Here is a 20,495-nt window from a genome sequence, read left to right on the forward strand (position 1 = left end):
GCTTGGAATGAAGCAACCGGTTTCGGTCATGACATCATCACAGCGATGACTTCATCACTTCCGAACGAGCATATAAAGTTGTGCCTGTCGTCGTATCTCGACAACATCAACAACAACAACAACAATCATCTACTGCATTTATCAAAGTCATTTCTACCTCAATCAACATGCCTATCCCCGTTCCCTCCGCCTCCAGCGTCCACGACCTCTTCAGCCTGAAGGGCAAGGTCGTCGTTATTACCGGCGCTTCCGGCCCTCGCGGCATGGGCATTGAAGCCGCCCGTGGCTGCGCCGAGATGGGCGCCAACATCGCCCTCACCTACTCTTCTCGTCCTCAGGGTGGTGAGAAGAACGCCGAAGAACTTCGCAACACCTACGGCGTCAAGGCCAAGGCCTACCAGTGCAACGTCGGCGACTGGAACAGCGTCAAGAAGCTCGTGGACGACGTGCTGGCCGAGTTTGGCCAGATTGACGCCTTCATTGCCAATGCTGGCAAGACAGCCAGCAGCGGTATCCTCGATGGCTCCGTTGAGGACTGGGAAGAAGTCATTCAGACCGATCTGACGGGTACCTTCCACTGCGCCAAGGCGGTGGGTCCGCACTTCAAGCAGCGCGGAACCGGCAGCTTCATCATCACCTCCAGCATGTCGGGTCACATTGCGAACTTTCCTCAGGAGCAGACTTCGTACAACGTGGCCAAGGCAGGCTGCATCCACATGGCCCGGTCATTGGCCAACGAGTGGAGGGACTTTGCCCGCGTGAACAGCATCTCCCCGGGTTACATCGACACGGGATTGTCAGACTTTGTTGAGAAGAAGACTCAGGATCTGTGGATGTCCATGATCCCCATGGGACGGAACGGTGATGCCAAGGAGCTGAAGGGTGCATATGTCTATCTCGCCAGTGATGCCAGCACATACACGACGGGTGCCGATTTGATCATTGACGGAGGATACACCGTGCGGTAAATTGACCGCGGTCGGGGAGAAAAATAATGTTTATGACATGTATGTAATGAATATAAATGTTCAATTGTATCAATTGCTTGGGTATTTTGTGTATCTTTCGTATGGCTCGAAACGACCTGCCATGGCCGGCCAGGGTGGTGTAGCTCTCAGTCTTATGGATGCAACTGCGTCAGTGTGGATCTTTAGCTCGGGCTCGGAGGGGCTGTGGGGTTACTAGAACAAGCAGCCACTCGTCTCTGAGTCTGCGGATCTCCACGGAACGCCATTTTCCTGAAGACTCAGTCTGGGCCTGATCTCAGACTGATTTGGTGAGGGGATTCTGCATCCGTTCGAACCTTATAATCGTGAGACGAGCTCCGGAAGCCTCGAGCTTTACGCTGTGGCTGGTTCTTTGTTCTCCCCGGAGCATCCCAAGTATGTTCATTTCCATCTCACGCTGCCATTTGCACAGCCAAGATAGACGGATCGGGAGGAGACATGGTAGAGAGCCGTGAAGGTGACATGGAACTGAAATTGAAGTTGGCGAAGTTGAAATCCAAACCCGTCAAACAGAAACAAACTGAGCAACACCACATCCGGTCAGGTGACATATCTACAGTGAACAATAGCTGGAAAGAAGCAAGGGATGCATACAAAACATGTCCAATTTAACTAACTTCAAAAAGCTATATGATCCTCAATCAAGCATGTCATAATCATCAGTCATTACCGTCAACTCTTGCCCACCTTCGCATCGGCCACCTCCTCTGGATCATCCACCACCTCTGCCAGATGCATCCGCGGCAATGTCCTTGCCAGTCGCGGTGGGTCAAACACGCTCTTCGACTGCAGGAAGATTTCGTCAATCTCCTCCAGTGACCGACCATTCGTTTCCGGGAAGAAGAAGTACACGGTCGGCACGATCACTGCGTTCAACACCGCGAAGATGATGTAGTATTGGTATCCGATCGTATCGAAGCCCACCGGGGTTACTTCAGCTAGGAGGAAGTTGAAGGTCCACACGGCAGCTGTTGAAACTGCACTGATGGCCGCTCGCAGCTGCAGTGGTGCAACCTCCGTAGCGTACAGGAAAGTCAACCCCGAGTATCCCACGGTGAAGATGAACTCGAACACGAAGAGAAACACCACCGCTACGACCAGCGCTGCGGTATCATCAGATCGAGACGTTGTTCCGGCTAAGATAGCCATCGAGGCGGACATGCCCACGGCACTCCACAGCATCAAAACTCGCCGACCGAGCCGATCAATTGTGAAGAAAGCGAGAAATCCGCCCAGTGGCTGAGTGAGGCACATGGCAGCAGCCAGAATGCGTGATGGTATGGCATCCAGGCCTAGATATTGTTGGAAAATGGTCGTGGCGTAAAATGTGATGAGATTGATTCCGCACATCTGCTGGAACATCTGGCCTGCCGCAGCCAGCACCGTCCGATGGAAGAGTCGCTGTTCACCCATGCTCAGCATGTCCTTCCACGATCCAGATCCCGAGAGTGCCAGCGACCGTTCAATGTCGCGCATAGCCAGGGTGATGCTTTCGTCGTTGGGGTCGACATCTGCCAGCGCGGCCAGGATTTCACGGGCCTCCTCGGTCCGATTCCGCTTTATCAGCCACCGGGGTGACTCTGGGAAGAATATGATGAAGGCCATCACCATCAGCGACAGAACGATCTGGAAGGCGAGCGGGAACCGCCACGACACGGAGTTACCCGTGACGAAGTAGAATCCGAAGTCAATCCACAGCGATATTGTAATGCCCGCCCCAATGAAGATACCGTCTGTCACTACATGGGCGCCACGCTTGCCCGCCTGCGAGATCTCGGCCTGCCACACGGGCACGGTTGCAACATAACCGCCCGTTCCCAGTCCAAGAACAACACGTGCCACGATGAATTGAGCCAGTCCGAAAGAAGTGGCCATCAGCAGGGCCCCGATTATCGATATGGCTGAGGTGATAAAGATCACCTTTTTCCGGCCGAGGAGATCGCCGAGGTAGATGCATGATAGTGATCCGAATATGCCGCCGACAGTGTACAGAGCGACCACCGTACCTGTGGAATGTTACAATGGGAGGCAATTATTAGCAGCGAGCAGAGTGCCTACCCTGAATGGTGGAGTTGTAGTGCTGCTGGGCCCCAGTGGTGGTCAAAGTGTTCATCTGGGGAAACGTCTCCGCAAACGACTCCAGCGTGAGGAGACCCCCTGTCACTCCCTGGTTGTATCCATAGCACACAAAGGCCGGACAGACGACCAGCCAGATGATGGCGCGATTCAAAAGAGCGCCGCGTAGGCCGAAGTATGGTTGCATGGCTAAGACATGCAGTAGAAGATTCTATGCAACGATCGCGACATCAGCCAGGATGTCCCCGCATGTAATGATCAATTAGACTTGGCTCACGCCGTTGAACCCTGGTCTCCGGTGCGGACATTTTATAAAAAGGCGTCCAAGCATTTGCATATGGGTCGGCCATCGGCGGCGCCCGTCTGTCGCGTGGACTTGGGCATTTCGGACTAGAATAGGAGTCCTGTAACCGAAGCTGTGCCAAAGTCAAAGGATCACAAGAGAACAGGCATCGATCGCCAAGCTGGCAGGCGTGTGTCTTCCCCGCTGGACAATTTGAGATCGTCGTTGGACTTTTCTCCACCTGCCGGCTGCCCTTCCATCGGATCCGGCCGATGGGGTTGTTGGACCTCGGGTCAACAGCCAGTCGGGAGTCACTGGGCCGCCAAGACACCCCCAGAAGCCTCATTGAATTTGGTAATGGCCAGCGTGGGAGATAAATAGATAAAGAGACGCTGGTGGTGCCCCATAATTGAGATAACGATGCTTTTGATGTTGCTTTTGTCCGATATCGCAAGAGAGAACTGGGGGTGAAGCAGCTAGGAGCATCCCGATCGTGTCTAATTAGGCGATGTAAGCAGAACGCAACTCATATCTCAATCAGTAACGGTGCAGCATGTTTGTCAATCATCCCAAATCCGTGACAGCGAAGCTTAGGCAATTGCAGCCCACGTCTGGCTTGGCCAACGCAATCTGCATTGAGATCTGCGAACGGCACGGATACGATGCCCTGTTCAAACAAGTTAGCTGCTTTTCGACCACTGAGCGTCTGTACGGATGACTGACTGAACCTTCTTTCCCCGACCTCGGCTATTTTGAGAATATCGCCAGGTTCCGACTAGCGTGCATGCCAATCGCCAGGTCTTTTGAGATGTCTGTCTGACATAGGAGGCCAGGATGGGGGTCCCTCAAAATATAAGATATCAGGGGCTGTCTTTATCTCCAGCTTTATATGGCCATTCCGTATCAGTTTGGAGATATAGCTCAGGGCTGTTATTGGTGCTCTGATAACAATTCCGCCTAACGGGATAAGGAATCCTCCGTCCTGTGCAAAGGGCGATACGGGATCGTCAACGGACGGCATGTGTGATAGACATCGCGGAGAAAGTCAATCCCACGCGATTGGTCATAGTTTCGTTACAACTTGATGTGTCTGGTTGAAATATCTCATGTAGCACATGAGGGGTTATAGATCTCTGAGTCAAGTGACCAAAGGTGAGTCGCCGTCAGCTTAGGTGTGTTGTGCTGGCAGGTTTGATGCCAAGAGTACGTTCCTGGACCAAAGGAAGTGGGGTAAACGGGGAAGGAAGATAGAGTATAGAGGTAAATATAAATGGCGTAAGTCCCATTTATAGTAGTTGGTCATGGGACTGCACGCGACCGATGGCATTGCGTCGCGGTCATTGCTTTGCAGCAGTTCATGTGCCAGGAGGCTCAATATCAGTGACCACCCCCTGATATGGTAGTCATCTGCCGACAGTGAGGTATTGACGGCGGTATTCCTATTATAGCCTTAGCGGCCTGCGGGTTTAGAAGAATCCCTGGGCACTAGCTTGGGTTTGAGGTTGATCTTATCTCTGTGGAACTTGTTTAGACATTCATCTCCATCCTGACTCACTTGTCAGTGGCTCGAGAGTTCAGCATAGTTGTAGTAGTACGGTGTGTGAACTAACGGTATAGAAGCCGGATATATATATTCAATCAGCCACTTGATAGGAGTAAGTTCTTAGCAGGAGCAGCCAACTTAGCTCAACAATGAGTCCATCCTTAATATGAGCATGATGCATAATTAGTAGGCTGCAAAGGTGCGAAGGGAGAATACCACCGCAGCTGCTATAGATGACTAGTTTGTTGTAGTATAATGCCGACTCAAGCCATGAGCAACTATCGACAACTGTGGGGGAAGGTTTTAGAACATCTATGTTGCGCTAAGATATAGGGCAAAGGTACACTGCGATATACATCAACTGGGTCCCATAGCTCAGTTGGTTAGAGCGTGACGCTAATAACGTCAAAGTCGAGGGTTCGAGCCCCTCTGGGACCATCTTTTTGCTTTTTGTTTTTCTTCCTGTGTGCCCCGAACATATCTCCACCGGCATGCTTGGCACGTGAGTGGGGTACATGCAATAACACTTTTGTTATGATGTCATTCCTTTTGGCGTGTTTCTGTCCCCCAAACCCCTCACACGATTGTAGCCTGCTACTAAATTATCCAAATTGTTTCACCTACAATAAATCGTCGACTGTTATCAAAAGAAAAATCTTAAATGATTTATATAGCGCTAACAAGCATAATGTCCATTCTCACTCCTGCAACTCAACAAAACAAGCCTTTCAACGAACACTCAAAGTAGATACCACCAATACCTTCTTCCTCCTTCACCCCCGACTAACATGAGCACAATCAAACCCATATCATACACACACCAACCTCCTTAACCCCAAGGAATGTGGTAGCCCCTACTTAATATCAATCACCTTCCTCTCCTCCTCCACCTCACCCCCAACCTTCGGCACCTGAATCGACAACACCCCATCCGTCAACTTTGCATCCACATGCTCCCGATCCACCTTGGCCGGGAAACTAAACGAGCGACGGAACTCTCCCATCGTGCGCTCCGAGAACCACCAGTTCCCATCCTCACCCTCCGTACTGCGCACACTGCGGCCTCTGACGTTCATCGTGCTGGGATCAGTGAATTCAATAGTGACGTCTTCTTTCTTGACGCCAGGTAGGTCGCCATCTAGGATATATGCGTCTTTGGTTTCGCGGAGGTCAAAGCGCGGAGAATTTGCAAATAGGGAATCTGTAGCGGTGGATGTCGTGAGGTAGTTGTCTAGGTCTGTGAAGGCGCGCAGGAGGGAGGGGACGGGACGAGGGTGGTGTGGCAGGAGGGACATTGTTCGAGGCGTCGTTGTTTGTAGATTTCGTAGATGGTGGATTGGGTATTTGGTGATGGTTGGGGTTGTTCTGAGAAGGTGGGTGGTTTGTTTCAGCATTGTTGGTGTGTTCGCTGTGATGGTTGTTGCTTGGCGATGAGATGATTTTTATATTATTGTATGCAGTGGAACGTGAGGATGGACGGATGAGGTGGTCGGGGGAGATGCTGTCATTTGTACGCGGGTGGCTCGCGCGGGGACTTTTCGGATAGAAACTCCTAGAGAGAGCATGCTCCTTCCTTTGTTTTCTGACATGCATCAAGAGATGGGTCTTGAATATGGGTCCCAAACTAAGTAGAAATTCGGGGATGCGTGGGGTTGGAAGGCAAGGTGGTCTTGGGGGGTGCCGTTCCATGGGTGAGGTCTACCGCGCCTGGATAACTCTGCCGGGTGGCATGATGGTAGGCTTGTGACTGTCGTATCCAGAAACTTCTGGTGCGAGACAGTGAACAAGTGGATATTTCTAAGAGACATAAGACGTACGTGGAGTGGATATTACTTAGGAAAGATGGAGGTACAGCGCCGAACACCAACGTCAAATCAACCAATCCTCATCGCCGCCTCCGCCAAACTCACACTACCCAATTCCTGATTTCGGATTACACTGACCAGATAGTTCACCCCATAGTCTGACGCCGCATGCACTACCACATTCTCGCCAAATCCACAATCCCGTTCCCCCTCTCCGGCCTCCATATACGCCGCATAACTGCCCTTCAGAATGCCATCTTTCTCCGACAACAAGACTCCCTTCGCGTACTCCCTTGCTTGCATGTAATCCGTAAATGTGCCCTGCACTATCACCTCCCGCACTGTACTTTCCCCCTCGATGGCATCATATTCTACATTCGCCTGCACGACGTAAAATAGCGGGATAGAGATACGGCCATCGTCGAGATCGGTGGTCAGCTGGAGCTTGTTCTGTGTGGTATCGATGCGGACGCGGAAGGTGGTGCCGTCTGGCGCAACGGCGTAAATGGCGAGTCCGGTGCGATCGGGCAGGTTCTCTTGTTCGAAAATGTGGGCGCTGGTTTCATAGGTTGGAAAGAAGTCACGCTCGTAGCCGGCGTCGTAGAGACAGCTGTGCGCCGCGGCTTTGGCGGCGAGTAGACTGGTGTAAGTTCCAGGGATACGGAGGATTTCGACGAGATTATTGGGGTTCTTGTTGAGGCGAGTGATGGTTAAGAGGACGTGATAGAGGTGTTCGGGAATTTTGGGAGGCATTATGGGGATCTTTGGCTGTTGAAAGGTGCAGTATTGATAAGTCAATCAAATAGTTATAGTTGGTTTGAGATGTAGGGACCACAGAGGGTCGAAAGATCATTCCTGGGCCTGTCATGCTTTTAGATTGTTTGGAGAGGCCTAGACGTGGCTATAGAAAGTCTAATTAGCGTGGTGCGTATAGCTGCTGATATCGGAGATCTTCCTCCATCTGCCTGAGACGAGGTTCTTACCATGTGGCCTGACTGTTCTGCATACTGTAAATGCCCAACAACAGGCTCCTACTGCATTGACAGCTGGAAATGAGCGCGTCACTATGACCACCCTGGCTTACTGCCATGATTAGTGGGATCAGACACCAAAAGTTTATTTGTGATGCTCCCCTGGAAGCACAAGGCAGAAGGTACCCGGCTGGCTTTATTTCATGGTCGGCCCCATGCTCCACCCCAGAAAACTAACCCTCTCCCCCCGCATTTCCTCTTTCCTCTTTCTTTCAACATTCTCGTGAGATTTCTCTGATTTCGGCATTCTTTCGGCCGCAAGACCATGTCCCCCGGGCCTATTAAATTGATGGACCTCCCTATGGAACGATATATCTCTCGCTCTCATCCCCTTGAAGACACCTTAAGCAATTCGTACTATACAGGGTAGAAATCCCAGAAGGGGAGCAATCAAAAACAATGGCAGAGCCAGGCACGGAACAAACTCCATATCCAGAGCCTGGAGAACCACCAGTTCCCGACAAAGCGCTTCAACTCCAAATCCTTCTTATCCTGTGTCTGAGCGTGTACATAATCACTGCGATCTGGTATAATTCCAGCTTCTACCTCGCTCCTCCGATTTAATAGAAGCTGTACTAAAATTGGATAACATGGTGCTATAGTCTTCTTCTGAAATCCTACTGTATTGCCTATGGCACTCTCGACTTCACCTCTACGCCTGCAACAACCCCAGACCATACAGCCGCTTGGAATTCACTCCAGCGCCTGAAATCGCTTAACCGCGTCGCGCCTCTCAAGCGTTATGATTCGTGGTATACCTCAACCGTCTGTCATGAACGGAGTCCGTTGTTAAGTAGGGATTGGGAAAGTAGCATCTGGTTGGTCCATTCTTCGCACTCAATTCCTGACTATTGTTGTGATTGGACGTGACTCTATTCAAGCAGGCACTAACAGCCATTATGTTTGTAAATACAGTGCAATATGCCTCGAAACTGTGAACAAAGCAGATGTGATACATGCATTGCCCTGTAAGCATGTCTTTCATCGACAGTGCCTTGAGACCTGGTTTCTCGAGTATCACAATGCGTGTCCCGTTTGCTGGCGGGTGTTTTTCGCTTGAACTTTACCGAGCACTGGCTGTGACCATGGAATTTGCCTGATGATGGTCTATCCACAAGGGTGGCTAAGCGGTATCGTGTCATATAATATTGGGAGTGTGCATAGGCATCATGGTGTATATGCATTCGATTATAGTAGTTACAGTGGGTCAAAGACTGTATGAAACCAGTCGCAGCATGGAATAAATCTATCATCCAAAGTTGTTTCAGAATCAAATTAGTCGAGTCCAGGTATACCCCAAGACTTGAATGCTGGCTGACTTTGTTGAAGAGCCGGTAATAGGAAGCCTCACGCAAGTGATAATATGTAAGCAATGTATGCCTTATGTGGAAGACAACCTGACTTTGGCTCTCAATCCTCACTTCTCCCGCTTTCTCTCGTCTACCCCTTCGAGATTTACATCCCACACAGCGCGCTTTTTGCTCTCAACAGTGTCATTGAATCTGTAACTGGTGACTATTTCAACATCCAGAAACATACAATGAGTTGATGGAAGACGCGGTGCTCGCGTTCTGCGCGGTCAGCAACTGATTACTGCAATTTTCGAGGGTTGTAAGTCCGCATGAGTGGTTGGTTTGGCGTTCGTATGGTGGTATGATTCCTAACTCTTCATAATGCCTGGATAACCGCTTATTAAAGCCAACCTAAATAGGACCATACTCGTTTCGTTCCTAGGAGGACATTTAGTGCGGAGGGAATAACACCCAAATTGACCTGCCTGACGGACGGCTGCGTAATTTCGATGCCGGGAGGAGCGTTAGAGCGAAGCCGTTATCCGGTGTGCAATTTGTGAAGAGAGTAATAAACGGGTCAATAAAGTTCACCTGAGCTGCAGGGAAGTCAAGGGGCGCCGTTTGCCTCTAATTTACCAGCCTCAGACATGACCCTTTTGCGGCAGAATTACCGTGTATCCTGGCCGAGAATTGGATACCATCAATGGTATGCCAGTATTTGCGCTCGATAGCATCATTCAGATTTTGAGGTTACCATGTTAATGCTGCTGCAGGTGAAAAATCATGCTCAAGCTGCAATCGAAAGACAAACTCGATTGTGACCTTCCTACAACGAACCGCCCCCTATTCACTGCGTGGCCAGTGTTGTCCGCCGGATTTGCTCACCGTTGGCCAATGGCTTCCTCCTTTCCTGTCTTCTCCTTCCTCTTCTTGACTGGCCCCACACCAGGTTGCTTATTGCCGGCAAGCTTTCAACCCTGATTAGCGAAGCTTTGCGCACTATTCCTGTTCTAGCTGCCGAAGGAACGGATGGATGCTGCACTAGTTTCATGTCGAATCTCTGATATTAATATTAACTACAGACTAGCCGATCAAGCTCTGGATTGGGCACAGAGTGATTTTGTGAACCATTCATTGGTGGAATTTGCAAGGCACCATCAATGCCGCAGACCCTGCATATCGAGCTACAGCCTTACTGGGATTAGTATAGCTGCAATCTCGTACTCGTACCCTGCAGAACCAGCTTGGATCCTAAGCACCTAATATGGCACCCGCTTCCTCCAGGACTGACGGCTGCTTGTGAAGGCAAGTTATAGTGTTGCTTGCTTATGTGCCGAGCCAACGGTATATATGAGCGTTTCTCCGTCTTGTCACCTGCGACAATAGGTCCACGCTCGAGAGATAAATTTTGCGTTCTTTTCATCGATATGCGAACCTGTTCGGTAATCCGCGGACCCCGTCGGCTGATCAGCCACCACGGCTCGTATAAATTAAATGCCCACCATACAGAACTTGAGTTCATTAAAAAAGAAGGTAACGTTTGAGACAACATGTTAATATGAAACGAGGACCCTGGACCAGCAGCTCTCAAGGGGCTGTCGGTAGTTATGACTTTCCGATCAGAAGAAATTTGCTGAAGTTGCGACTATAAGAACCTCATGCCTGCTGATGCTGAGGTTCGTTTGCTCATCATTCTACATTCATTTGAGATCAGACCTATTACACTCTTTCTGTCGTCTTTCCTATCACTATCGTTGATCATGCACTCCTTTGCTTCTCTTCTCGCCTACGGCCTAGCCGCCGGCGCTACCCTCGCTTCTGCCTCTCCCATCGAAGCTCGGGGCAGCTGCACCTTCACCACGGCTGCTGCTGCCAAAGCGGGCAAGGCGAAGTGCTCTACCATCACCCTTGACAACATCGAAGTGCCCGCTGGAACCACCCTGGACCTGACCGGTCTCACCAGCGGTACCAAGGTCATCTTCGAGGGCACCACGACCTTCGGGTATGAAGAATGGGCAGGCCCCTTAATCTCCATGAGTGGCAAAGACATCACTGTCACTGGTGCCTCAGGCCACCTCATCAACTGCGACGGTTCGCGGTGGTGGGACGGTAAGGGGACCAGCGGAAAGAAGAAGCCCAAGTTCTTCTACGCCCATGGCCTTGACTCCTCGTCCATTACCGGCTTGAATATTAAGAACACCCCCCTTATGGCGTTTAGTGTTGAGGCGGATGATATCACCCTGACTGACATTACCATCAACAATGCGGACGGTGATAGCCTGGGTGGACACAACACTGATGCGTTTGATGTTGGTAACTCTGTCGGTGTGAATATCATCAAACCATGGGTCCATAATCAGGATGACTGTCTTGCGATCAACTCTGGCGAGGTAAGCAGCTTTGCACATGGATTTAATCTGCATGTATGCTGATACTCTATAGAACATCTGGTTTACCGGCGGCACCTGCATTGGCGGCCACGGTCTCTCCATCGGCTCTGTCGGCGACCGCTCCAACAACGTTGTCAAGAACGTCACTATTGAGCACTCCACCGTGAGCAATTCCGAGAACGCCGTCCGGATCAAGACTATCTCCGGTGCCACTGGCTCCGTGTCCGAGATCACGTACTCCAACATCATCATGTCCGGCATCTCCGATTACGGCGTCGTTATTCAGCAGGATTACGAGGATGGTAAGCCTACGGGTAAGCCGACGAACGGTGTCACTATTAAGGATGTGAAGCTGGAGAGCGTGACTGGTACTGTGGATAGTAAGGCTACTGATATCTATCTTCTTTGCGGATCTGGTAGCTGCTCGGACTGGACTTGGGACGATGTGAAGGTCACTGGAGGAAAGAAGTCTAGCGCTTGCAAGAACTACCCTTCGGTGGCTTCTTGCTAGGTTAGTGAATTGGTTGGTTGTAGCACTTGCTAACGTCCATTTGCCTTGAGGGGTCAAATAGATTTTGGATTGAATGTTGTGGAGAAGAGATGATGTCTAGTAGGGTTCAGTGGTGGCAGCGTGTAAAGTTTTATACAATGTTATTCTTCGCATAGCTTTATAGACCAAATACTCAATTGAGAGAACTTGCAAGGTACTAGGCTCCGGGAACCCTTACATAGCCTTACTCCGTTGCAGATAGTTCCCTTGGTAGATCAGGATGGTATGATGATTTACGATGCCAGCAAATTCACCGCTACTCCAACCCGCGCATACGGCATACGCCAGAAGTGCAAGGGATAGATGATAACTAGCTCTGTCTTTGCGCAAGTAAGTCTGCACAGTCCAGTTTTTAACACAGAACCCACACACCATATTCCCCAATATAGCTATCTCCTTCACGCCTTCGCAAACTCCCTCTCCATAAACTCCCTCACAGTAATAAGCGTCTCCCTCCCCTTCCCTCCCTTGGCCTTAAACGCCGCCTTCTTCAACACCGCAGCCGTCTGAATCTCCGTAGGCCCATTGCCAAAGTACTCCCCATCCCTAAACTGCGAGTAAATAAAAACATCCCGCTCTTGCTCCCTCCAATACTCCCCTTTCGTATTCATGTCGTTCGGGTCCGCCAGAACCTCATACCGGGCTTTCTTGCCAGTCACTATACCCATGACCGTCAGCAACCATCTTTCCCCAGACAAAGAATAATAATAGAAAAACCTTACCAGCGACAAACGTATTCACCACCTCCGCCGATGAAACAATATCACTCGACCCCTGAATAAGCCGTCTATTCCACCGCAACGGGTTAACAAAAACCCCATGAACCAGATCCCCAAAGTCATCCTTCATACTGATCCAGGGAAAATCTTCTTTCCCGCCCCAGAAGGGCGTCTTGTATGTTAGATAGCCCTCCGAGTCAGGGAATGTGGGCCATCCGCCGAATAAGTCGGCGTAGTCTGGCTCGAGCCAGTTCTCCATGAACCACGCGGCGACGATGGGAGTTACGGTTTTGAAACCTCTCGTGGTGTAGGCTTGTCGTTCGACTTGGATTTTTACTGTGTTCTCATTCATTAGTCAAAATGGAGAGATGAAATGGATTGTGAATATAGTGAGGATGGTTGGATGTATGTGATACTCACAATCAAGACCAGGACATTTCACAGCCCCATTGGTCATTTCCGATATCGCAAGACCGGAGCTATACACTAAATGCTGCACTCCGGATAAGGCCGCGCATTCGATGATGTTGCTGCCTAGGTCGGCGTCGTTGAGGCCTTTGGCTTCTAGTTCCTACAATTTATCCAAGTTAGAATCTTTGCTCCAGTCATATAAGTAGAAGTAGGACATACCGGATCCTCCGAATTCGTATTCACAAACGCCCCCCAACTACCCGAAAACGCCTGCTGGAGTTCCTGTCGGTTGAATCCATCGGCTTTGACTAGCTCTGCGCCTAGGGAAGCCAGTTCTTTGGCTTTGCTTGACGATGGGTTCCTGGTTATGGCGCGGACGTGAAAAGTAGGGTTTTGTACGAGCGAGCGCACGACGGAGCTGCCCTGGCGGCCTGGGTGGGTATATGTTTAGTTGTGGGTATGGAGGAGAGGAGGGTAAGGGGGGTTAAGTACCGGTTGCACCGAAGATGGTGATGGTTTTGGTCTCGATTGTCATGGTTGAGTGGGTTGGGTTGTTGGGTTCTACGGTGGGGAAAATATGTGGGAACTGGGGATAGTTGCTACTATATGAGAATGTATATATCTGTCTTAGCTATATAAGAGATGAGTGGTGACGTTGCAGATGCCCATTGAGCCTGGACTTTCACCGCTCCTGCTTGGTGCATACTTCTAGATTGTTGGATTGTCTCATCTACAGTCTAGCCATGGGGTCTATGTAAATGCGGATAAAGCATGGAATTCTATCATCATATGACAATGTGCCTGTTAGGCGAGGGGGACTGACAAGCCTGCTCGACTTACCTACCAGACCAGGTACAGCAGTCTGGACAGTCGGACGCGCAAAACCGGGTATAGTTTCTTGCGTGGCAAGCAAACCAAACCTAACCTCCTTGCATGAGAGTGGAGCGTTGATCATTGGATGTATCGTGTGGCTATGTCTGCAGAGTGCCGCCACCTAACAAATTGTCCTCAGGGCGAGATCTCGCTGTCTGTGCATCCAGCCCCGGATTGCGTACTAGAAAAATTTTTAATGGTAGTGTATTCCCAAAAATGTACATTAATTGCTCTATGATCGATAATTCGCTCCATCTATATACACAGATATGAATAATAAGTCTTAATGAATAGACCACGCATTAAATCGCTCAATATGTATCTCAAAAATAATAATGTAACAAATCTAAGTGTTTCGCAATAGACAGTCGGTATCCAAGTATGGGTAAAAAAAAGGAGAGAAGAGGAAAAATCGACGTGCTTCACCCATCGTAAAACATTCCGCACAACACCACGAGCAGATAGCAGGGTTAGGCTATTGTCCCACTGCTTGGTAACCACGACGATTCGTCCAGTCGCTCTGTCTCCATTGTTTTTTGTACGTTTCCATCTCGGTCGGGTCCGCGGCAGTACCCTGACCTTCACCAAGAGCGCGCTCGAGACGACCTTGGCGGCGCTGGCGCAGGAAGTAAAGTACAAAGCCGGCGATACAGAGAGCAGCGAAGGCAGCGGCACCGCAGTAAACGCCAATGTGGGCTGCTGTGCCCAGTTTGTCCCATTTCTGGGCAAGCGTCTCGGCGGGTTTCTTCGAGATTTCTTTGGCGGCAGTGGAGTTTCCACTATAGACAAGGGCAGTTAGATGAATAATTCTTTACCTCGTCGACGGGCACCAACGAATAAGGACTTACCTAACAATCTCAATACTCTCGTAAGAGCCATTGTGACCGATGTATTTGTACTCCTTGCCCGAGGAGAAGTCCTGGACACGGATCTTCTGCACCGTCATAGTAAAGGGGACGTCGGTCCAGTTGACCAAACCACCACCCCATTCAATGTTTCCTATCGACTGCGACGCAATACCCACAGGCCAGTTGCTGACCTTGACTCTGCACGGCGTCTGGGGGTAGTTCTTGCCATAGACGGTGAGAGGTTCAGAGTAGTTGACAGTGCGCCTCAGTTCGCCATCAATCCACCACTCCAGACGATCCTTGTCCCAGTAAGTAGTGTAGTTGTGGAACTCGGTATCCGCGTTTGATACAGCATGGTAGCCACCACGATCACTTGTCGTTGTGTTTCCCTTTCCGAAGAAGTCTGATTGCACCTCGCTGGTGTTGTATCCCACCCATTCCCAATCGATCTCGTCCAAGTCATCGGATTGCAGGATCACGCTGCTGATGATACCTGCACCCTTGGCCATCTTGACATGGGCCTCCATGACACCGAAGAAGATGTAAAAGTTCGACACCAACAAGGTGGAGGCGTTTTCCGTCTTGATGCTGAATTCTGCTCCATCCGACGTGTACTCTATCTCCCCCGTCTGCATATCCCAAAGCGTGTCATCTAGCGTCTCGTTGAACCACCATGTGTGCTCTGTGGACAGCGCCGCGTCGGCGGGGCATGTGCTGTTGATGGGGTTGCAATCGGTTTCATCGGCGGCCACCAGGCCGGCTAGCGCCCCCAGGAGCCAGGCATGGCGAAGATAGAACATGACGGCGGATTTGTGAGGAGGGCGTGGTAATCGAATTGGTGGTCAGAGTCTGGGGTGACCCGACTCAGGTGGTGGTGGGTTTGGGTGCGGGATGGGTATGGGCGGGTTCGTGGCTGTCCTGGGGGAGGGATGACAGGAATGGTTTCAGGTTCATGGCTCGTGGCGGGCAGGAAGGAGAAGGAGCCCATTGACGGAGTTATAGCGCTGGAGATAAAAAAAAAGTGCCTCTTTGGCTTCTAGCGAGCAAGCTATCGATAGCACAGAAGCAAAGATGGTGGCAGCCAATCAAGGAGCGAGTCGGCACTTAGTCTCCGAGGCATCGGCGGGGGCTAATCCCACTATAGGCAGCTTTCAGGGGCAAGGGCCCAAACCCAACTTTTAAAAATAGGGGCAATCTGCCATTTGTCCCTGAAAAAGGGACACCAGACGGTGTCTCTCGTCGAGCCTGGTTATTGGTAGCCACGATAGACTCCACCTGGGTCTTTTTCTTCACCCATGAAAACTGGTTTTTGCTCGTGTCGTGGAGGAGGAAGATTTTTCCTCTCGCCTCTGCTCAGGAGACAGCTGAGCGGTTGGTCCGAGCCATCCGACAGTAATGCTGTTGCAAGCGAGTTGGGGATCTGCTGATATGCAGTCGAACGATCCAATTAAAGCAACACAACTCCATCGCAGCAAGATTACAGGAGTTCGCAATTTAAACTTGGGGGTCCCTTGGGGCGAGTTGACTCGGAGAGAGCACTAATGACAACTGGCTGTTGAGGGTTATTCGGGCCAGCAACTTCTTCCCCGGGGATGGTTGCCGGTTCGAGTTATCAGGATCCACACCACCAGCCCCTATTCGGACTAGCAAGCAAAACATTTTCCGGTGCCATTCCCAGACAGGAAGTTGAATTTCCCGATTAGTCAGAGCTTGGCAGGCTAGTGCGCAAAGCTTGACCGGGATAGGGTTAGTCGATCTGCCACTTTCCGGGAAGCTGCTTTGATAGGGTCGGATCTAATTTGGTTGATTGCAATTGTTGGCTCTCCAGGGGCTGCATGGAAATTTGGGAGCCTGATCCAAAGGCTTGTCTTTCGATTTGGAGCGCTGTCAGCCTACAATTCTTGCACAAGCATGTGCCAGAAGGCTTGGCCCTTCTGGAACATCGGGTTGGTGAAACATCCGCTCTTGGAGGCAGTTTGTTTTATCGCAGTAATAACTTCTTCTTGTCCATATTAAGAGGGCGTTCCTATCGATTAATCTATGATAAATATGTTCGCCGTAGCCGTCAGGTACCCGTAGATCGAGAAGGTGTCACTAACCATTGCAGTACTCCACAAATACGAAAACGATGTCTTGCAATGAATGGATAGCGAGATAGGCCTATATTAGGCGAACTACTCCATTTGATCTCTCTATGATTTCATTCGATGCAAGGCCATCGTCCACCATGATACTAGTAAGCATCGATAATATTATATAGCTTGCCAGTTTTCACATTAACTCCCAGTTTGGCATGAAAAAGTAGTAGTACCCATGGCTCTCTGAACCTGTGATGGCTAGAAGGAAAGGCATAGTACCCTCGTAACATTCAACATTCACTAAGGTTGACCAAACATTCCAGAACCAGACTAGACGCACAGATTGGTACAGAAAAACATTGGGGGATATTGCAACCTCACTCAGATACCCCACCAAACTTACCCAGAGATATCCGGCTTATCTCCTGTCCAACCTTCATATTTTCTGTATCGTTCCAATTAACCCTGACCTGAGGCCCAAAAATGAGACAATGCGTACTTCCCCCAAAGTGGAACATCCCAAGCTCCTGGCCCTTCTCTACATAATCCCCAGGTAGCACCGTCGTCTCGCACGAGCCACGTTCCAGTATACCCGCAAATAAGCAGCACACAAGCACTTTATCTTCAGTCTCAATGAAAATCAGATGCCGAGTAGCCGTGTGCACGGCGTAGCCCTGGGATTCGGAAACCCAGTCATCCAGACTCGTATTATCCCGTTGAGCAGGGCAGAATATCCCAGGTATCTCCAGGGTTCTGACGACAACTCCCGAGACGGGCGCATGCCACCGATGGTAGCCAGTAGGCTCAAGGTATACCTGGAGAACCGTACCGCCGACAAATTGCCCCGCGATCGGGTCCTCATCAAGCATATCTTCGAGTGAGTAGGGCTGATCCTTGAGCCAGTATTCATCTTTAGCTTTTATTTTGGTTGCGAATTTATAGGTGACCCCATCGACAGCAGCAGAAACGACACCGGGGTTGTCTGGCTCCGCAATTGGTCGGGCACCCTTACGGAGCTCTCTGTTGAAGAACTCCTCCCAGGAATTGAACCCCCAGTGGGGCTTGCTTGGGTCGCATACGAAGGTTTCCTCGAAATCGCGCATATTGGCGAGAGCGTCGGGGCTGAACCAGCCATTAGGCTCGCTGGTCAGGACGGCTGCTGATTCTGGGCTGCGGAGAAATTTGCCCCAGTCCTTGAGAATGTCATGGAAGGCAGTGTTGACCTTTGCGTTGAGGAAGAATTCGTATCCGGATGGCGTGCGAATGTATGGCTCAATGAACATGGTCAAGGGGCTGCTGGCCCAGCGTTGGGTAGAAAATACGGGCGCACTTCGAACAAGACTGTTCAACTGGACGATGAAGGTAGCGAGGTTGCTAGGGATGGTTGGATCTCCAGGGCGGGTTTGCGTGAACATTTCTGTGGTGAGCTTGTAGAGCTTGGGATCGCTCTCGATCAAGGACTTGAAGACTTTGATGCTTGTGTTGAGGTTGGTGGATGTAGACTGCGATATAACATTCTTGGTGAAGTCCATGATGAAACAAGTGGAGGTTGGGGCCCTGTGTGATGGTTCAAGGGTTGGAATAGGATAGTAAAATTCCATGCAAGAGTTAATCAATTAGATTAGGGTACTGACGGGGTTTTTATGCCAAATCTTCTGTCATGTGGAGTACATGGGGTCCTGCTAGTACTTTCTTTTCACCCCTCCCTCCATCCATGGATGGACATAGCTTGTGGTAATACGATCGTTGCATCGGAGCTCGAGCGCTATAGTAGGCAGCATCTTTTACTTCATTAGTCTCCTTTCATGTCAATTATCTGCAGCAATGCAGAGTTCCCCACGATGAGCAATCATGAATTCAGCTTCGATAACGTCTCATATAAACCCGCTTATGCTTTTCCTTCTCTTATGTTAAGTTCTTCTTGTAGCGGGTATCATGGAGAACTTGAGAATACTAGATCGGGAAAATGCTGACACGAGAACCTAGTCCGACTGACAAAGTGTACAGGATTTCATGTAACACAACTGACCTTTTTTGTGGCCCGATACTCACATGATTCTACGTCACCACGCTTACGTTCATGGAAAATAGCAGAGCTCAAATTAAATGTCAATACTCGCTTGCCAAGGCAAGAAGAGCTGCACTGACTCGGATGTAATCGACGACTAAATGTATTTGATAGGGAGATGTCAACTTGACTTCGACTTTGTGAAGATAGTATCCAATGTACGGATAGCAATTCCGAGGAAGACAGATGATATAGATCACGTTCCCAAGCTATCATTCCGGCTCGACAACCAAGACACTCAGTCTCGTTTCCAGACAATTGGTAAATGTCCCTCTTTTCCATAAATGGGATCAAGAGCCGGCGTAGGCACTGAATTGCAGATCGTACGTTTTCTGTCCGTTTCCTCCGGGGAGTCAAGCGCCTCCTCGTAGTCCCATGGCTGCTCTCGGGAATTCTTGTCATTCTGCCATTGGTAAGTCAACTCGAAACAAACAAACCCGTTGCTTTAACTAGCAGCATCAACGCTTACCAGCGAATACCATCCAATTATCTCATAAACGTCCGATATATTCGTGACGCAATGCGTCACCCCAGCCTACACAGACATAGCTCTGTCAGTCATACAGGTCTCTTGATTTATATTTCTCCATTCAAATTTAGAGAGCCAGACTACTAGGGATAAAATATACAGGGAACACAAAAACATCTCCCGCGCGAGCAGTAAACATGACACCGACCTCCTTACCGTTGACATCAACGTCAGGGTCAAGGGGAGATTTTCCAAGCCGGTATGTTCCTGTTCCGTGTAGAACTGTATACGCCTCGTGTGTGATGGAGTGGTAGTGAGGGACGGCTGCGAGTGTATTTTCTGCTATTTTCCAGTGTCCTCCATACACCCATTCACTTTGCTCTATAGCGTTGGAAGCTCCTTGGGGTGTCTTGTCGATTAACGCATCCCTGTAGACAAGGACTGGACGGGTTGAATTGGGAGAGTGGGTTGTTGGAGGGACGGTGAGGATTTCGGGGGGTACTTTGTTGACGAGCATTTTTTTTTTGGTCTCAGGGGAGTGTGATGCGAATGTGCTATTTAGGTGGTGATTAGGGGACGATGGTAAAGCAGTGATTTTGTTTGTGTATTTAAAAATGGTTCAAGGATCCTGGAGAAGAGGAGCTGAAAGTTAGGTAGGAACCAGTCATTTTCCAATATCGGATGGTGCTTTATAGGTTCGGCGGGTGAACTAACTCCAGTATACAAAGTCTGCTAGTGGAATGGTTATCGGTAGTACATTCCGATATGCGGAGTGTCTTTCCGATTGTTCCATGCCATTCCCGAGCCGTGAGAATACCCCGCATGCAGGGATCCGAACGTGGATAGCATTAGCCGGTGCGCTATATGGCATAGTTGTGAGACGTATTGGCTGGGGCTTTTGCCATTCTTATAATCCGTGGAACTCGAATGGTCGAGGTCATAAGTGGTGAGACTGCGAATGAAGACAACGAAAAAGGTCTCTGTCATTGAGCTCGCTCGGATACGCCTGTACTGTACTGTATGTCTTTGGGTGCAGAGTCCAAGAAGAAAAG

General features: G+C 50.0%; 11 protein-coding genes and 1 non-coding gene across 12 annotated transcripts; 5 read left to right on the forward strand and 7 right to left on the reverse strand.

The window, feature by feature from the left end:
- Nucleotides 1–122: 122 nt before the first annotated feature.
- On the forward strand, nucleotides 123–1,003 carry BO79DRAFT_211522 (SDR family oxidoreductase). Its single transcript, XM_025683031.1, has one exon. The coding sequence runs from the start codon at nucleotides 168–170 to the stop codon at nucleotides 966–968; it is 801 nt and encodes a 266-aa protein (XP_025534974.1). The 5' UTR covers nucleotides 123–167; the 3' UTR covers nucleotides 969–1,003.
- A 605-nt stretch (nucleotides 1,004–1,608) lies between these two features.
- Nucleotides 1,609–3,270, reverse strand: BO79DRAFT_290720 (putative MFS sugar transporter; the record flags this gene model as incomplete). Its single annotated transcript, XM_025688917.1, has 2 exons — nucleotides 1,609–3,013; nucleotides 3,066–3,270. The coding sequence occupies 2 exons, from the start codon at nucleotides 3,268–3,270 to the stop codon at nucleotides 1,680–1,682; spliced, it is 1,539 nt and encodes a 512-aa protein (XP_025534975.1). The 3' UTR covers nucleotides 1,609–1,679.
- A 150-nt stretch (nucleotides 3,271–3,420) lies between these two features.
- On the forward strand, nucleotides 3,421–4,750 carry BO79DRAFT_232669 (uncharacterized protein; the record flags this gene model as incomplete). Its single annotated transcript, XM_025684248.1, has 9 exons — nucleotides 3,421–3,444; nucleotides 3,478–3,720; nucleotides 3,872–3,876; nucleotides 3,919–4,045; nucleotides 4,135–4,164; nucleotides 4,287–4,387; nucleotides 4,487–4,508; nucleotides 4,539–4,626; nucleotides 4,662–4,750. The coding sequence occupies 9 exons, from the start codon at nucleotides 3,421–3,423 to the stop codon at nucleotides 4,748–4,750; spliced, it is 729 nt and encodes a 242-aa protein (XP_025534976.1).
- Nucleotides 4,751–5,273: 523 nt separating this feature from the next.
- BO79DRAFT_t242 lies at nucleotides 5,274–5,347 on the forward strand. The gene has a single exon. It is a non-coding gene; the product is annotated as a tRNA-Ile (tRNA).
- A 416-nt stretch (nucleotides 5,348–5,763) lies between these two features.
- Nucleotides 5,764–6,204, reverse strand: BO79DRAFT_159097 (Hsp20/alpha crystallin family protein; the record flags this gene model as incomplete). The annotated part of the gene is made up of 1 exon (XM_025678935.1): nucleotides 5,764–6,204. The coding sequence occupies one exon, from the start codon at nucleotides 6,202–6,204 to the stop codon at nucleotides 5,764–5,766; it is 441 nt and encodes a 146-aa protein (XP_025534977.1).
- Nucleotides 6,205–6,760: 556 nt separating this feature from the next.
- BO79DRAFT_181658 (uncharacterized protein) lies at nucleotides 6,761–7,467 on the reverse strand (the record flags this gene model as incomplete). Its single annotated transcript, XM_025680167.1, has 1 exon — nucleotides 6,761–7,467. The coding sequence occupies one exon, from the start codon at nucleotides 7,465–7,467 to the stop codon at nucleotides 6,784–6,786; it is 684 nt and encodes a 227-aa protein (XP_025534978.1). The 3' UTR covers nucleotides 6,761–6,783.
- A 536-nt stretch (nucleotides 7,468–8,003) lies between these two features.
- On the forward strand, nucleotides 8,004–9,294 carry BO79DRAFT_276084 (uncharacterized protein; the record flags this gene model as incomplete). The annotated part of the gene is made up of 5 exons (XM_025687720.1): nucleotides 8,004–8,272; nucleotides 8,348–8,563; nucleotides 8,661–8,713; nucleotides 8,974–9,034; nucleotides 9,138–9,294. Exons 1-5 carry the CDS (start codon nucleotides 8,145–8,147, stop codon nucleotides 9,292–9,294), a joined length of 615 nt encoding a protein of 204 aa, XP_025534979.1. The 5' UTR covers nucleotides 8,004–8,144.
- A 1,503-nt stretch (nucleotides 9,295–10,797) lies between these two features.
- On the forward strand, nucleotides 10,798–11,938 carry BO79DRAFT_276086 (glycoside hydrolase family 28 protein; the record flags this gene model as incomplete). The annotated part of the gene is made up of 2 exons (XM_025687721.1): nucleotides 10,798–11,427; nucleotides 11,480–11,938. The coding sequence occupies 2 exons, from the start codon at nucleotides 10,798–10,800 to the stop codon at nucleotides 11,936–11,938; spliced, it is 1,089 nt and encodes a 362-aa protein (XP_025534980.1).
- A 437-nt stretch (nucleotides 11,939–12,375) lies between these two features.
- Nucleotides 12,376–13,642, reverse strand: BO79DRAFT_159083 (NmrA/HSCARG family protein; the record flags this gene model as incomplete). The annotated part of the gene is made up of 5 exons (XM_025678933.1): nucleotides 12,376–12,635; nucleotides 12,700–13,032; nucleotides 13,117–13,267; nucleotides 13,327–13,538; nucleotides 13,600–13,642. The coding sequence occupies 5 exons, from the start codon at nucleotides 13,640–13,642 to the stop codon at nucleotides 12,376–12,378; spliced, it is 999 nt and encodes a 332-aa protein (XP_025534981.1).
- Nucleotides 13,643–14,455: 813 nt separating this feature from the next.
- Nucleotides 14,456–15,772, reverse strand: BO79DRAFT_290723 (glycoside hydrolase family 16 protein; the record flags this gene model as incomplete). Its single annotated transcript, XM_025688918.1, has 2 exons — nucleotides 14,829–15,772; nucleotides 14,456–14,759 (listed from the first exon to the last, which is right to left on the reverse strand). Exons 1-2 carry the CDS (start codon nucleotides 15,626–15,628, stop codon nucleotides 14,456–14,458), a joined length of 1,104 nt encoding a protein of 367 aa, XP_025534982.1. The 5' UTR covers nucleotides 15,629–15,772.
- Nucleotides 15,773–17,283: 1,511 nt separating this feature from the next.
- On the reverse strand, nucleotides 17,284–18,438 carry BO79DRAFT_159187 (phosphatidylserine decarboxylase family protein; the record flags this gene model as incomplete). Its single annotated transcript, XM_025678938.1, has 1 exon — nucleotides 17,284–18,438. The coding sequence occupies one exon, from the start codon at nucleotides 18,436–18,438 to the stop codon at nucleotides 17,284–17,286; it is 1,155 nt and encodes a 384-aa protein (XP_025534983.1).
- Nucleotides 18,439–19,212: 774 nt separating this feature from the next.
- Nucleotides 19,213–19,960, reverse strand: BO79DRAFT_276090 (cupin domain-containing protein; the record flags this gene model as incomplete). Its single annotated transcript, XM_025687722.1, has 3 exons — nucleotides 19,213–19,377; nucleotides 19,444–19,509; nucleotides 19,604–19,960. The coding sequence occupies 3 exons, from the start codon at nucleotides 19,958–19,960 to the stop codon at nucleotides 19,213–19,215; spliced, it is 588 nt and encodes a 195-aa protein (XP_025534984.1).
- Nucleotides 19,961–20,495: the final 535 nt, after the last annotated feature.

This window comes from Aspergillus costaricaensis (genome assembly GCF_003184835.1).
Source record: "Aspergillus costaricaensis CBS 115574 unplaced genomic scaffold BO79scaffold_44, whole genome shotgun sequence".
In the NCBI taxonomy this organism is placed as follows: domain Eukaryota; kingdom Fungi; phylum Ascomycota; class Eurotiomycetes; order Eurotiales; family Aspergillaceae; genus Aspergillus; species Aspergillus costaricensis.